The following is a 16427-nucleotide window of genomic DNA, read 5'->3' on the forward strand; positions in this document are numbered from 1 at the left end:
CTTACTACACTGCAACATTGCTAAGATAACTTGTAAGTAATGGAGATTATGGTTTTATGTTCCATGTTAAAAATGCATAAAAGTACTGATGACCAACAAAGTCAGATGTGGGAGAGTGTGCATTTTTTATTTAAAAACATATTTTTAATATCTATACTCTTGATTTGGAAAATCCTATGCTGGAGGCTATTACAACAGAATAATGTTTTGAAGAAGCCTGATTTCTATACTGTAATTAGGTGAACCTGTAATGATCAATACTTGTATATCCATTACATTCCAACCAACATCTCTCTCTCACCTGAGGAACAAATCCACTGTAAACAGTGCCACATCATTCTGCCACAGTATCAATGAATTCCTGCAGATGGCTGTAGAACTCTTCAATTTTATCATCAGAATGCCTTAGCTACTGTAGAAGCTTGACAAAAGTTTATAAGCAAAATTCTTTAAGAAGAGATTAAAATAAAGCAAGTGTTGATGGGTTTGCAGTCTAGAAGAGACTTGAAAGAATTATTTTCAAGTGGAAATGTAATTGCCATTTCTCAGTCTTAAAATATAGATAAGCAATAGATATGAATATAGATATAATTGAAGACAGAATGTAGTGAGGACCATGATTCACATTATGCTTCAAATGCTTTGACAATTCCTTACAAGCTGAAATTAAGTAGATGGTATGTGAAATAACATTCACATTATCATAAAGATTAAAAAAAGCAATAGAATTCAAAATTGCGTAACAGAAGAAAGTCAATAAAATGAAGTGCATTGTGTAACTCAACTTTATAAATTCAAAGCATAATCTGAGTGATGATGACAATAGCGCAGAAAAAGTTCTCAAATTCATACACATACTGGACCTGTACTTAAGATTCTTATTTATTACATGGCACAAAATGCAGTGTTGTATGCAGTAGCCAACGGAAGCACATTCATTAGCACTGCTTAAATAGAAAGCCTGGATGCATTTTTAACTCCTATTGTACCCCTCTAACTCTCCACAAGTGACTAGCAATGGCTTCAAGACCATCTGAGTCCACAGAACAGTTTATGATCACTTTAAACAGAATGAAAAACTACAATGTATGTCTTACTAAACTTCCAATCACATTATGATGAACACAAACTTCTACAATTTCTTTTGACTGAGTGTCCAAACGTGGGCACAGCCTCTGGTTTCCATGCAAATGGCCAGAGAACTGTAAACCTGTGGTAACACCTATAAACAATTACACACATGGATGGCTTTCTGCCCATTCTCAAGAAGGTTTCTACACCCTCTCACTCTCTAAATATGCACAACGCATGTGCAGCTCAAGCAGATGAGCAAGACACTACTCTGAGGTCATCTCGGTGTGTGGACTGGATGACACCAAATAAGAATGAACAGAATAATGGATTTAACAATGAAGATCAAGACCCCAGATCTCAGTATAATGTAATACAGTAATCTTGGAAAAACAATCCAGTAACATCTTGGTAAGAGAATTTGAGATAAATGTCACTCAGTGCAAATTTACCTTACTTCAAGTCAAATCAATGTCTACAACCTATTTTGTTATTTTTTCACAGAAACATCGTGTGTGTGTGCCTAGTGACAATCTGAGCACTGTATTAAGTATTAGAGCAGCTCCCACTGTCTACCAAAGCTACTGTGATAGCTGCTCTGTTGGTGAGCAATTCTTCACTTAAATTTTCCATGCAGAAAAACCCAAAACCCTTCAATAACGTGATGCTGAGATCATATACTCAGGGTAGACATGAGGGTCTACCACTACTTCTATCATACCCAGTAAATTAAAAGGATTTCATGGACTTTATAAAGTGACAATATTTAGTGCTAGGAGACTGACTCCTGGAAATTAAAAACTTAAAAATCTCTACTATGCCTGATTTTGTTTTTAATAGGTGAAATCATTCACAAATTTATACATGTTCCCTCAAGTTAACATTCTGGAGATTGTAGAAAGAATACTGCTCCCCTCCATACCCTCTGAACAATAGAGCGTTGACAGTATTAAATGGATTTCCTTCTTGGCTATGAGTGCTAAATGAAGACTGCTGCTAATTAACGTTGTCTACAAAATATGCTAAAAGTTTTTACAGTAACTCTTCATTCAGTGCTAAAGAACTGACAAAATAATATGGAAATATAATTCATATGTAGCATAAACATTATTTTTAATGGTTTTGAAAATGAATATAGATTTCTTCTTGGTATCATTTTTCTCAGACACCATTCACATGAAATCAGTTCCACATTTGATTCCTCTACTTCCTTTGCAAACATTGAAGCTTTTCTTTAAACTTGTTTAAAGAATGACATCATCCATACAACAGATTGCAGCATCTGCTTCCACAAGTGTGAAAAAATATTGTATTAACCACAAAAGCTATGCACTTTGTCCTTTCACAAAATTTTAAACAGCTGTGATAAAACAGTGCATGTCTAACTCCTTTCATACGAAGCCAATCTGTTCACAACATAATTTTCAACATAAGGATGACATACCTGTTTTATTGAAAGTCCTATGAAAATACTATCATTAATAAGAAAAACACAGTTTTCCTCCTACCCACGTCAGCTTATCTCATCCAAATACTGTATCCTAATACCTTCCTCTGTGTTACCTGTTCAGCATTTCTAAGGGTCATTCAAAAATAGAAATAGTGCAAGGTCTGAAAGTCTATACAGGTAAAACAAATACTATGAAAAATAAAATTTTGTGCTGCTACAGAGACACCTAATCTCAAGTCACTCATACTACATTTGCAAATCAAGAGTCTCTAAATTTTTTTCTGTATTAGAGGCCTACTGCCCTCAGAAAGGATAATGCATTGTTTTTTCTTGTTTCTAATTAGTAATTTAAGCATATGTTCAGCATTTAACTCTAAATGTTTGCCTTTTCCCCAAGCTCTAAGACAGCTGTCCAAGATGTGAATGCCAGAAAACATTTAAATATCAACATCTGTTGAATTATGTTAATTTAGTGTAATATAATTGGGCATGAGTTGGAATTGATCAAAAGTATATGAATTACACAAAGGCAAATCTAAACCAATATCTTAGTGTACAAACAAGTCACCAAGGAACAGTGATGGAACAGAACTAAAAAATCTACTTCTGTTAAAAATTAAATTGCTAAAACTACAGCTTATTTTCACAGATGACATGATTTCATGTTTTTAAAAATGAGTATTTGTAGCAGAATATTTCAAAATAGTTTCAAATACATATTTCCCATTATGATTTTTTAATCACAAAACACCTGATAAAAATAGGTAATGCTCATCTTTGTGTGATTATGTAATACAGACAGAAAAGAGGTTCCATGAATAATACCATTCTCTTATAGGATAATATTGTTTCACAAATTCTAAAACAAACAAACATTCTTTTGTTCCTTTTTCATCTTTTGACAACATCATTAATATCCACAATATATGGGTCCTCATCTAGTCTGAAACGTTTTCAAAAGCATCTTTTTGACTTGAGCAATAACCATGGCCTTGAGCAGTTATTTCCACTGGGCTGGATAGCTTAGTCAGCCACACTGTTCATTACAGATATTTGTGAATACATATTTGTTTACTGAGCATGACATTCACTAAATATAGTCAGTACAGGACAAATGCAACTTGTTGAAAAGCCTTGCAAGTTCAGTACTGGGTTATACTCACACTTAGATACTTTTAGATTATACTCATGTTGGGACAGGTTAAAATCATTGCAAAAATTAGTCCCACTTCCAAAATTTTCTTTCTCTGCAGGCTGAAAACAAGAAGCAACAGCGCAAAAATATATATCACAAATATCTAACATAGTTTAATAACGGAACAAGAGAAATGTTTATAAGGTTGGACTTTGATAAGGCTGGTAAACTTTGATATTGGTTCCCTACTCTACTATGAGAAAATGAGAAAGCACAGTCACTTCCACATTTAACTTCCACATTTTTAACAGTGTGCTTGATGAACAATTCTTGAAACAACCTCATTTTCTGGTCAAGATAGCTATAATTCAAATAATAATAATGTTCCAAGAAAATGAGATACAACCACATGTATGAAGAAAGAGAGAGGGAAAAAATTCACCAAAGCCGAGACTGAACATCATGCTGTTATGAAACCTCACTAAGTACAAGGTATCTGCACGTGTAGGAGTTAATGCAAAATTTGAATTTCCGATATCAAAGAAATGCAGATAAGCAGCAGCTAAAAAGGCACTGACTGATGTCCTCTCTTCTCTATTAACTGATGATACTAACACTTCAAAAAGCCTTGACAACACAAAGTCCCAAATCCAAAACCAGTACACTAATTACTGTCCTCTTCTTTCTTTTGGCTAGGACAGTTCTTGAATAACATTTTTCCACATAGGCTGAAATGTGTTGTTACAATAAATGACCATGATTTTGAAACATCAAAGAAAATAAAGAAAATTCTACATAATACAAAACAAGCTACTCACATTTTCTAAAAGAACAGAAAAATGTAATCCCACCTTTCCTCCATACATAACTATTCATCCTTATGTTAAAGGAGAACAGCTTTCATGTCCCTGTATGGTGTAAAGACAGAGAGGATCTGAATTTTTAGATCACCCTAGTACAAATCACGTCCCCAGTACACGTAATTTTATGACTACACAAAAACTCATGCTGGGACAAACAAGTGCTGAAAAAACAGAAAGCAAAAAGGCCTGTTGTGATTGCAATGTTGTTTAACAACAGACTAAAAAAATTAAGGGAACTCCAGCTCAAGTTCTGGATCACAAACTGGAGTAAGCTTCAATCTGGCAACTACAAAAAAAGCATAGCTAAAAACAGGTGCGAGAAACAAGCATATCATGTTGAAATTCAGTTATATGAAACCGAGAAACTTGCTGTCAATTCATACAGGGTAAGATTCAATCTAGACTGCATATATGAGGAAGATCCAGAAGTACACCAGTTCTGGAGGTTCTCTGTCATCCTGTTTATTTATATATTTTTTTTAAAATAAGGACTAATTAACTTATTATTAACTTGACAGTACACTCATGTATTGCTGGAATTTTAAAGTTTTTTTTTCCACCATTATTTAGTAGCTTATTTATGCACAATATCGTTAACTATATTAGCTTTTAGTACAATAATGAAATTCTGTTTGTGGTTTTTTAGTTAAAACTTAGATTTACATTGCAGATACAATGAAAGAATGTATTTTTCAAAAGAAAGTTGGAGGAGTTGAGTTAAAAACGATATTACTCTTTAAAGATAGTGACTACAATTAATTTTGTCAATGGATACTTTAATCTATCCAAGAATTAATATGGAATCTTAAATAATAATTTTTTTTTTTTCCAAAGCAGAACATACTAGCTATCCTTACAAATAACAACCAAACTGCACTCCCCTCTTTCCGCATACGCAAGTCTTCTTATGACCTTAAAAATAAGGTCATTGTATAGAAAACTAGATCAGGAATTGCCCTCTTTCAAAATGGCACCATCTCTTCTCAAAGAGGAAAAATTGCAAACTGATGAAATAACATTGTCCCTGAGGGTGATGACAAGGGAAGAAAGCAATGTGTCCTCAAACATTCACATAATTTAATCTGGAACTGCAAATATTATTAAGCACCAATCATAAGCGTAGAGTTAGTGCTTCATGGCACTCCAAAGACGAGATAAAACTGCTTAGTTGTTAATTTCTAATGATGTAAACACATTTGGATTTTAATATTTTATCTGAATCTCCTGCATGATTGATTAGCTCTGGGGTTATAATGTATTAACTTATTACCTTTAATAGTTGTACACTTAAACTAAAATGTTTAAACATTACCTTTTAAAATATTTTTGTTAGGAGCATTTCTTTATGTGATGGCAAAAATGAACCAGGCAGTAAACCAGTTATGCGATCCTTAGTTTTACTGCAATGCATCTGTATGCACATTTTCTTGTATAATTTTCTAAAAACTGGCTGAATTTACCTCCTCTGGTATATTGTAATTTCATTCCACAAAAGCCACATTAAACAATTACAGTACTTGTAATTAACCAGTAGTCTAATGTACAGTTTTCTTATCCCAATCTATTAACAGCTGCTCAAAAAATGTAGTAATTAATGGTTTCATTTATTTCTGGCAAACCTGCAAGACGACAAATAGTTTTGTATCTGCTGCAAATTAGGACTCTTTCCCAAACAACAGATGACACGGTGGGAAAAAGGGAGCAGACAGAATACTTGCACTTGCATCTTTATTTCTTCAGAAGATCAAATAAAGAGCAGTTGTAATTCTATTTGTCACATCTGTGAAAAAGAACATAATGTCTTTGTATCAGATCTGTAATCAGATGAAACTGAACAAGTACTATACAAACATACAAATAGGGGTCTCCCTTCCAAACTGGGAAAGGCTGAAATTCATGTTGCTATTCAGAGGAAAAACACACTTTTGAAAAGCTCTCATCAGCTTTGGTGCTACTTTTCTTCTAGAAACTTTTTTTTTTTTTTTTTAAGAGAATACTGTTAGTCATAATAAAGAAATAAATAAGTCACAAACATACATACTTGAGATGACATCTTTTACTAACACAGGGCATAAATTTAATCTGGATAGAGAACAACTAAGGCAAAAAAGTGAAGAAGTTGCAGAAAACCCAGGGACACTCATCGTTGTTCAGTATGATCTGACATTTCCTTCACATAACTCTTGAACTATTTCCATAGCCGTCTTCCATTAAGGTCTCTCATGTGGAGAAACCTGTATTTCAGCCTATGTTGTTTGCCACTGCACGAGCATGCTTTAAAGCCTTCTTGACAATTCAGAAGAGAACAGCAACAAGTGGCCATTGGAAGAATGGCACAGTCTTTCTTCCTCATTACAGTAATGGCTAACTAAATGCCCCTGCTGATTTTTAAGTAAGTATCATGGTTCTACCTCAAGTTATGATCTACTTTGCAGCCACAAGAAGTGGATAACTAGTTCATCCTAAGCTACACTGACAAGATTGTTAGCACATCAGCTACCTCATTTAATCCTAACTTGAATAATTCTATACCGCTTTGAAATCACTTTTGTAAGACTTTGTTCAAGCCAGGACTGAACTGTATAAGAACTACAAACAGGTTTTTTTTTGTTTCTCATTTGAATGTGGAAAGCCAACACAGAGTTGTCAAGACCAACCAAAGAACCTGCATACAGCAGCAGTTTGGACGCTCTTTTCAGTTTCTCCACCCATGCATGTGCCATAAATTCTTACAGTACAATAAGAAAAAATAAATATGTAGATAAAATAAAAATATATATTTAACATGGGCACATTGTAAAAAGAAATTATGCATAAGACCACTATGCATAATGAAGGAAACAATTATGAGCTTAACTTATTTAGTTGTAGTGGTTTCCCAACCTGAAATGTCGTTTCTAGATTACAGCCTAAATAACTAGTTATAGTGTTGACTGTATAACTAAAACTTTTACTTAAGCATTCTGGTTATTCTGTCAAATGAGAATATAGCAGCATGTCCCAGCTTTACAGAATATTGTGCAGACAAATACTTAAAAAAAATTAAGACATGAAGACAGTTATGTGACAGAGGTGCCCTAAATACTTAGCAATACATTACTTGTTGAGAACAATAATACTGTAGTAGTAGATCAGCAAAATATGGGTCTACTGTGTTTCAATAGCCAACCAAACGAATGTTCTTCACACTGTGCAATCTTCCTTAGGTACAACTCCTTTTTCTAAAATTTTACAAAGGTGACTTACGAAAATGCGTGTCACCTCATGCTGGGAGCATGCAAACAAAGAGCACATGCTCAGCTATGGCAGCTCAGCTGCCAAGCAACAACTTGTTAACTTGCCATAACTCAATCATGTTCAATTGTTTGCCCGCAGCCTCAGGCTACAGACAGACATTTGGTCTGCTAACAACTGCACCAGATGAAGACATTACTATCCCAAGCTATTTGTTATCACACATCTGCTAGAGATTATCATCTCCACAGCTCTGCTGGGGGAAGAAATCATGTGAGCACTCCCTAGTACAAACCCCGCCAATTTAATTTAAATAGGTGAGTTGAGCTAACCAGGTTGGTTTTGCCCAAAGCGTACTAAAAAAATAAAAACAAAAAGCCTACTTTACTGGCAAAAGACCATAGCATAAAACAAGCGGCTGGGAAAATTAACACCTTCAAACAGTGTAGTGGGATTTGGGAGCAAACAGTTCCTGTCCTAATGCAAAGAGATAATATATACTTATAAAAATATAATTTTTTCAAGGCTATGCAGGAGGAATAAATACACAGCTTTAAACCAGAAATAGGTAGCACTGTTGATACAATTTCAGTAATCAGTGACAGAAGAGTTTACTTGTAAAGGTAACATAAATAAATGTGTATTACAAATACACAAATACAGAAGATCACATGTTGAATTGTATCAGAATTGTTTAACTTATCCAGTTTCTATATTTTGTTGTGCAGGACTATCCCTTCCTAACGTTTTGTTTCTCAATAGCATTATTAACAGTTCTCATCAATCAAAAGATCCTTCCAGTAATAAAGCTTGCTATTAATTCACATAAGATTAGCATATAATTATTGAGTTTGAGAAAAACCTAATACAAGCAATCTGGTATGGTAAATCTTACCCATAAAGTATAAGCAATACTCCACTATGGATAGAAAGTTTTAATCCACTGCAGTGTTTTAGAACTCCACACCTTTTTGATGTATTCACCCAGTAAATTATTCCTCAAGTCACCAATCTAACATAATGCAGGTCATTACGTTTGTCTACTTGCCAAGACAAGAAGCGTCACCAAAAAGAGGTAAGGAACAATCCAACCATAAAAAGCATGCATGTATACAACTATCTTATATACATGTAAAAAAAGAGTAAATGTTTTCAAGAACAGAAATAAAAAGATAAAGTTCACCACTAAAAAGACAGTTGTGTGAAAACTATCCAAAGAAATAGATGGAGAAATTAAATCTTGTAGTAAGAGAATCAAACTGAACTATTTTCTAGGTAAGTACTATAATTCTAAAGAATTTCCAATCCTTATTTCACCACCACATTCAATAGCTGAATAGGAATACGGTGTAAAGTTAGAATACTTACTTGTTGAGTACTCATCCAAATTACATTCAATGCATCAATTAGTTTAAATAGTCTAAAATACAAACTACTTATGTGTCAGTTTTAAAATGCTTCAGACTCTCAGGTGTGAGTAAACACCTGTTTAGCAAAAGAATGCAGATAACTGCATATGAACAGAGAAAGTACAATTGAGAAACATTCACTTCAAGGATACTTGATTCTGAAAGGATCTAAAATTTGTTCTGGTATTATCTCTTGGCACTGGTATCTTGGAGTGGTGTTTTTTTTGTTATTTTCATTGCTGTTGTTTTTGTTTTTTTTCTTTCGTTTTCTGTTCTAAAGCATCTGTGCATACACAAATGACAGATTTCCACTTTAATACTCCACATAATGAAATTGCATATTTATAATAAGGCTGAGATCACCATTTTAATAACTGTACATAATATATGCCATTAAAACAGTAATTTTTATAAGTACTTTGTTAAGTAAAAATGTTTTCTCTGTATTGAGTGATGAAAGTAAGTTTAACCCTTACAGTAGAAACAACGATTTATAAGTTTTAACACAGGCAATCTTCAATATTAACCTTAAATAAATCTCTCCAAATTTCTTGGAATCATAGAATGATTCCTTTAGAATGAACCTTAAAGATTGTCTATTTCCAACTCTCAGCCATGGGCAGGGTTGACGCCCACATCACACGACACTATGAATTTAATTTGTAATAGAAACCAGACAAACAGTCATGAATTGAATGAAGGTAGATACTATGAAGATCTGATGACATCAAATATGTATTTGCCACATGCTGTTCCTATATATGTGAAGAAAAATCTATTTTGATGAGAACTGCTTTTGATAAAAAAGTGAAATGTTACAATAAAGAACACTAAAATTTGTAGGAAGAAAGTAGTCCCCAGGACTGTTATTGGCCTAACAGAAAGAGCTTACAAATACTTGATACTCTAAAAGTTGTCACATTGTAAATAATAATAATAATAATAAATCACCATAGAAGTCTGAGAACTTATTTTCCATTCATTCTCAAGAACTGACAATGAAGGTTCTACAGTAGGCAGAGAAAACTTCCTATTTTTCTGCAAAACCACAAGTAATTATTGTGAAATAACCCAATGACAACCCAGCACACGATCTTGCTATTTTTAAACATGCTATAGTATGATAACATACCCTGGTACCATGTCTATTTGCAATAATAGTTTATGTAAGTCTTAGTTCAATAATACTACACATATTTTAGAGAAAACAACAGTCTTCAGACCTGCATTGCTTTTATGCAATCCTGCCAAGAATATTTTTGGAAATACAGTCTACCAGCCTACTGCTGAATTAGATGTGAAGAGAGGTTGAAGACCAATCCTTGTATTTAATGTCATTTAAAAAAAAGTAAAAAAAAAAAAAAAAAAAAAAAATTACCTACAAAAGAAGTTAGAAGAGATCAATCATTTTGAGAGAACTTCACTGGCCAGAAAAAATGAACATGAAAGTTATGATTCTGAATTCCTCCAACACTGTTCCAGTGCACGAGGGCATAAAAATGGTCCTTAAAGGACTTCAAATATAATCTGCTTCTTAACATCCACTTGCTCTCAGTTTCAAGTAAATAGCTTGATAGTGTGTACTTACAGTGAAAATTTGTATCTAATGTGGATTCAAACCAATACTCTAAGCAAAAACACAATGTGATAAAAATATTTGCTAGAAAATGTATGCAAAACTTTTTAGATATCTTTGCTTAAAAAATAAAAGGTGAAACAGGCAAACCCACCATTTCTGAAGATGAATGACCAGCATTTGCCCGAGAAGCATTTTAAATACTGTCTAAGCAAAGTTTGAATACAATGTCATGGATTCATATTTAGTATGATATTTTTGAAGAAGTATTGATCCCACTTTCCAGTTATTCATCAAAGCAATTATTTAATAATGTGAAAAACTTGTTTCAGCATGATCACGTACATACTACAATGCAAATGCTTGAAAGACAGCTGTAGTGTCTCACACAAACCCATAGTATTATACAATGATACAAATCTATGATAACTTTTCAAAATAATTTCAGGACGTGATGTTTACAGCAATATTACAATTCTGAAAAGTACTGCATACCTTTCCCACAGTTTGTCAGTTTTGAAAAAATACTAGTTACAAGAATTCCTTTATCAGACCAGATTGATTCAGCAGGTAATGTACAAAGAAACCCCTCCAGGAACAGACTTCTAGACTAACGCCCATCAGTTCAGTATTTAACGTGTTATTTTGAGGGGGAGGAAACAAGCTGGAGGATAGAATTAGATGTGTATGATTAGTTTTCACATTGAGACTCTTGTTGTTGAAACATGACTTAAGAACAATTGAAGTGTTAAGGTATTTATGTTGACTTTTTGATTTCAAAAGTTAGCATGCATAATGGTAATTTCATACATTTTCAACAATTAACTTAGATGCCAGAAGCATAAACCTTGCTTCAGTATCCATTTAATTCTCATGTTTATTAAAGAGATTGAGTTTATTAAGTGTAGTTGGATACAGACACCGATAAAGTCTGTGCCAGCAAAGATTAGGTTGTACAAAAGAGACTGTTTAAAGTAAATCACAAGCATGGAAAAACACTGAAAATACCCCGAGATATATATGAAATTTATATTAAAAAAAATAATGAATCAACAACTGCATGAACAGCTGTAAAGATGGCTGCTAACCCAAACTTACCTGCTAGCTGTTTTTACTGAGCTGTTCTTCTTGTGTCCTCTGTCCGACCGGTTGTCTCGCAAGAGCTGAAGATATTAAAAAAATTGCTCAGAATGGTTTCACATGCAATGCCTCTATTTGTCTTTTAGAAATGTTATTCTTTCCTGACTTTTGAGTAATCCTTCAATAATGTTTTCACCCTGGAGTCTAAAACTGACGGATACATAATAACATTTTATGGTAATAACTAAGAGTGCAAGATACATTCACAAACACACACCTTATTATAAATTCCCAGGTAATTGAACATGAAAACATACGCATTTTAAAGGCACATTACAAAGCCATTCACAAGGTTACATTTTAATTATCTTTAGACTTTTTCACAATTTCCATACTCAAATTTTTAAATTTTAAAATCAAAAGTGTTGGGGAGACTTAAATCATGATAAAAATATAATCAGGTTGGTGCTTGTAGCTAAGCAAGTATGAAGCAGTTATAAATTTCTCTAAGCCCCAGGAGTTTTTTTTTTTTTTTTTTTTTTTTTTTTTTTTTTAAATATTTTGAAAACTGCAGAAGCAACAAAAACACATTATTAAAGCTTCCCACAATAGTGGTGAAGCAGGGATAATAAAGGAGCTACTTAACAATAGTAATGTCTCAAGTTCTGGAACAAGCTTTGATTAACTCCTTTTTAGACAAACAACAGAAGACTTATCGTTAGGATCATCTCCAAAGTTCAGAATTATATTTCCAGCATTTTGGTATTTGTCAAGATGGGTGAAGTGGCAGTTAATAGCAAAGAAATGCTGCTAAAAAGCAATACCAGAACTCAACAGTATGTAAAAAATAGAAACATTTTTCAGAGCTATTCATATATTGAACAAAGCATAAAATAAACTTAAAAGTCCCTGGAAATCCTTGAATATTATGACTTAGTCAACTATACCTTCATCCTGTGCATGAGCATGAATTCAAAAAAATTACACCTATCTAAAAATTATGCTTAATTTTTCCCTGAATTTTTATTGCTTGCTTCTTGCATGAAGACTGCTCCTTATCATTTCAGTTATTAAATTTTCACATGCAGTGTATAAGCGTGATTTTAAAAGGCAATCAAAGGATGTGTAAAGACATCTTATTCTGATACATTATTGCAAGTTAGTTTTTTTCCATTTTCTTATGGTCAGCAAATCACTTGCAAATTGCATTTAAATATGGCCACAATTCTTACTAGTATAATTATTATATACTGTGTATTTATCTCATGCTGAGATAAAGACAACATTTCTATCATTATCAATACTCTGGCTGAAAAGTAAACTGAAATCATATCGTATGAAAATACCAGATCACCAGACAGATTTCAATTACTTATTTTCTAGTGTAACAATTTTAATTTCAGGAATTAAACTAGAAGGTATTTAGCCCGCATAACCTACAGTTATACAGTATGGATCTTCACAACTTCAGCAAGAATTCTATAGACTCTCTCATTTCTTATATTGGTCTAACAACAACAACAAAAGCCAACAAAAAACAAAAACAAAAACAAACATGATACCCCAGAAGCACATGTATTATTTGACACTAGCTTCAGAATTCATTAACAGTCTAAGTTAAAAACAGAGTGAATTTAAGATAATCTCTGAAACTACAGCCCTTAGGAAATGCAAAATAAACATGCAGAATTTAATTCACAGCTACTGTTATCCGAGAAAAAATTATACTCTGAGACAAACAATATATTAAAAAAAAACCCACTCAAAAATAATTACACAAATTCATTTTAATCTAGTAAATTTTGCTACATACAGCATAAAAATTTCAGGAATAAGACAATGATACCCCAAGGGAATCTTCTATCATGATTAAGTCTGGATGAGGAGCTGCAAGATATGGTTTACTGCTTGTGGTAGCAATGGTAAAGGGAGGACGGTTGGACCAGATGATCTCGCAGGTTGTTTCCAACCTTACGCTTCTATGATTCTCTAAGACTAATCACGCTCATTTTTAAAATGCTGTTCTATTGTGATTCTTCTACTAAGAAACACATTTTGAAATGATATGAGTTAAAAGTGAATCATATAAAGCTGCCTGTTTAGATGTCAATAGTCAGTCAGCTTAGTGTGAGATGTCAGAAGTTCTCAATTGATAGTTAAAACTGTACTATGCACTTTTTTCCACTCCAACAGTTTTAAGCAGATAAAATAGAGAGACTCAGTTTTACTGTGGAGTTCAAAAGAAGTGGAGGGCACAGGAAAAGGAACATGCTGATTGAAACTTTGACTTTCTAGAGTTACAAGTGGTCATGATGGATCACCCTATGATGAACCTTTCAAAAGATTGTACGCACCTTATTTCTTTCTAATGTCTCAAATTTAGTTAAATTTGTAAGCACACAAGCGACCTGGTACAGATCTAATCACATCTACTGAGTTATAACAATTTTTACTAACTGAAAGTGAACTGTGGAACAGTTGTCTTAAACGTTGATGCATCACTGATTTATCCTTTTTACTTAATGTTTCATATTAAGTATATAAAACCAGATATATTTTCCTAGTTAAAAGTTCTTGGACAGCATGTTCTCTTTGCATCTTATAACAGTCCATAAGGAAAAGTATTCCTCCATGTCTGAAAACAAGCTAAAGTACTAAGTGTTATGTCTCTAACCAAAAATAAACAGGCCTTCACATTCCCTTGAGCACATTTCTAGGCTTGAGCAAGGAACCTTAGGAACTATACCATAGAGGTAGTACATACACTTACATTTTATTCTAACCAATATCTGTATTGTGGCACTCTTTGCTTGGCTGGATACAAAGGAAATTTAACAGCCCTCTGCTACTGCTGTGGTCTTTTTAAAAAGTGAAATTAAGAAAAATCGGAATGAAAATCATCCTGCAGAAGCCTGCCCACTCTTGTCACTGTTATGCTTCGTTCACAAAAATCAGGAAATAAATTTTGTTTTACTGCATTCTAAGAAAAATAACATTTAGAGATTTTACGGTTAACAAAATCTTTCCTCACTAAAACAAATATGCAACAAGAGACTTTTTCCTTTAACCTGCCAACACTCAAGGAAAATTAACTGAAATTAAATTACTAACTCACAATTTTTAATTAAGGGATTTTTTTTGAAAGGAGTTGCTGTTCATAAGTTTTCTTGCAAGGAAATACGAAATTATACGTGCTTTGTCAATCATTTCTTTAAATATTAGCCTGCTGCCTCTGGCACAGAGGTAGTTAAATTCCTTAACACATCTCAAGTAAACTGCTTTTGATCAAAACAGTTCTTACCTGGCTATGTTCCTTCCTAGCCCCAGGGCTAAACCAATGGCTGTGGGAGAAGAAGAAAAGACAGGTTTAACAATATAACTAACAAAGCACATGCTGTCATATGACCAGCCTGTGCGTGCTTTTGGGTATTTTATTATCTGCCAGGAAAATACAGCCGTTGGCTACGCTTTATTTTAATGGGATATTTTTATTGAACTTTCGGTCTGCTACAGTTCTGAAAGAATACACTACAAATTTCACTTCTCAGTAGCTGCTGGATTTATAGGTAATTATGTTTTGTCAGAGAAGGTAAAATAATATAAAAATGATAGTATTTTAATAAACTATAATGCACATACTATAAATAAAAGCAATCTGATATTTAATGCTGAAGAGTTATTTTTTAATGATTATAGCTGGAAAGATTTTTAAGTACTGTGGACTATTTGGTAATTGTTACTGTACTACCTCGCAAACTGAGGTCTGAGTTTGAATATAAAGTGTAATTCAAAGTCAGCAGAATTAGTGGACTCATCTACACACAATTACACAACTTTGACTATTGGCAGCCTTATTGCAAGGAGTTATTGCAATTATTTGCAATTATAACTGTTGCACTTTTTCTGAAGTTATTAAATATAACAGTTTATTCCCACTTTTTCTGCACAGCACACTGGAGCACCTACATAATGATGCTAAAATGTTAAGTTTAACTAGCATACTTCGAGAGGAAGCAAAGTCTGAGCAATGAAGGCTGCTCCAAAAGTAATGCCCCCGATTTTATTATGTTGTATCACAACATGAGATACAGATGGTGGAGGTACTGCAGTAGAGGTTGAACCATCCCACAAATATTTTCATTGCCACGTGACTGATGGCAGTAGGGGGGCACTCTGATACAATGGCAGTTGACATGCAAGTGCATATGAAATAAAGGTGCATTGCTAAGTTCCTCCATCTGGAAAAAAAAGGCACCCACTGACATTCATCAATTCTTCCTGAACAATGATGGAGACCAAACAGTGCATGTGAGCTCAGTGAGCGGTATGTTTCAGCAGTGGTAACAGCAACAGTAGGTCAACCTCCACTGGTGTAGGTATTGATGAGTGCAGCATGCAGGGTTTTATTACTGGCAAATATGAAAAGCCAATGGCAGTGAAAACGTTGAACACCATAGTACTGTAGCTATGAATTTGTACTACCACATAGCATTACTGTGCTAGTGCGCTCTCTGAATCTATTATGTCTATGGAAATTAATAGGAGGCATTACTTTCAGAGCAACACATGTAAATTATTAAGTCCCAAATCTGAAAGCTCTTTGCTGATG

General features: G+C 33.6%; 1 protein-coding gene across 4 annotated transcripts in view; it reads right to left on the minus strand.

Moving 5' to 3' along the window:
* The window catches only part of GPATCH2 (G-patch domain containing 2), a 98574-nt gene that overhangs the window by 18572 nt on the left and 63575 nt on the right, over window positions 1-16427 (minus strand). For all 4 annotated transcript variants that reach the window (XM_048935913.1, XM_048935910.1, XM_048935911.1 and 1 more), the window contains exons 7-8: window positions 15120-15159; window positions 11837-11901 (exon numbers count right to left, since the gene is read on the minus strand). In XM_048935913.1, coding sequence (XP_048791870.1) covers window positions 11837-11901; window positions 15120-15159 — 105 coding nt within the window. The remainder of the gene's footprint in view (window positions 1-11836; window positions 11902-15119; window positions 15160-16427) is intronic.

Source organism: Lagopus muta, chromosome 2 (genome assembly GCF_023343835.1).
Source record: "Lagopus muta isolate bLagMut1 chromosome 2, bLagMut1 primary, whole genome shotgun sequence".
NCBI lineage: Eukaryota > Metazoa > Chordata > Aves > Galliformes > Phasianidae > Lagopus > Lagopus muta.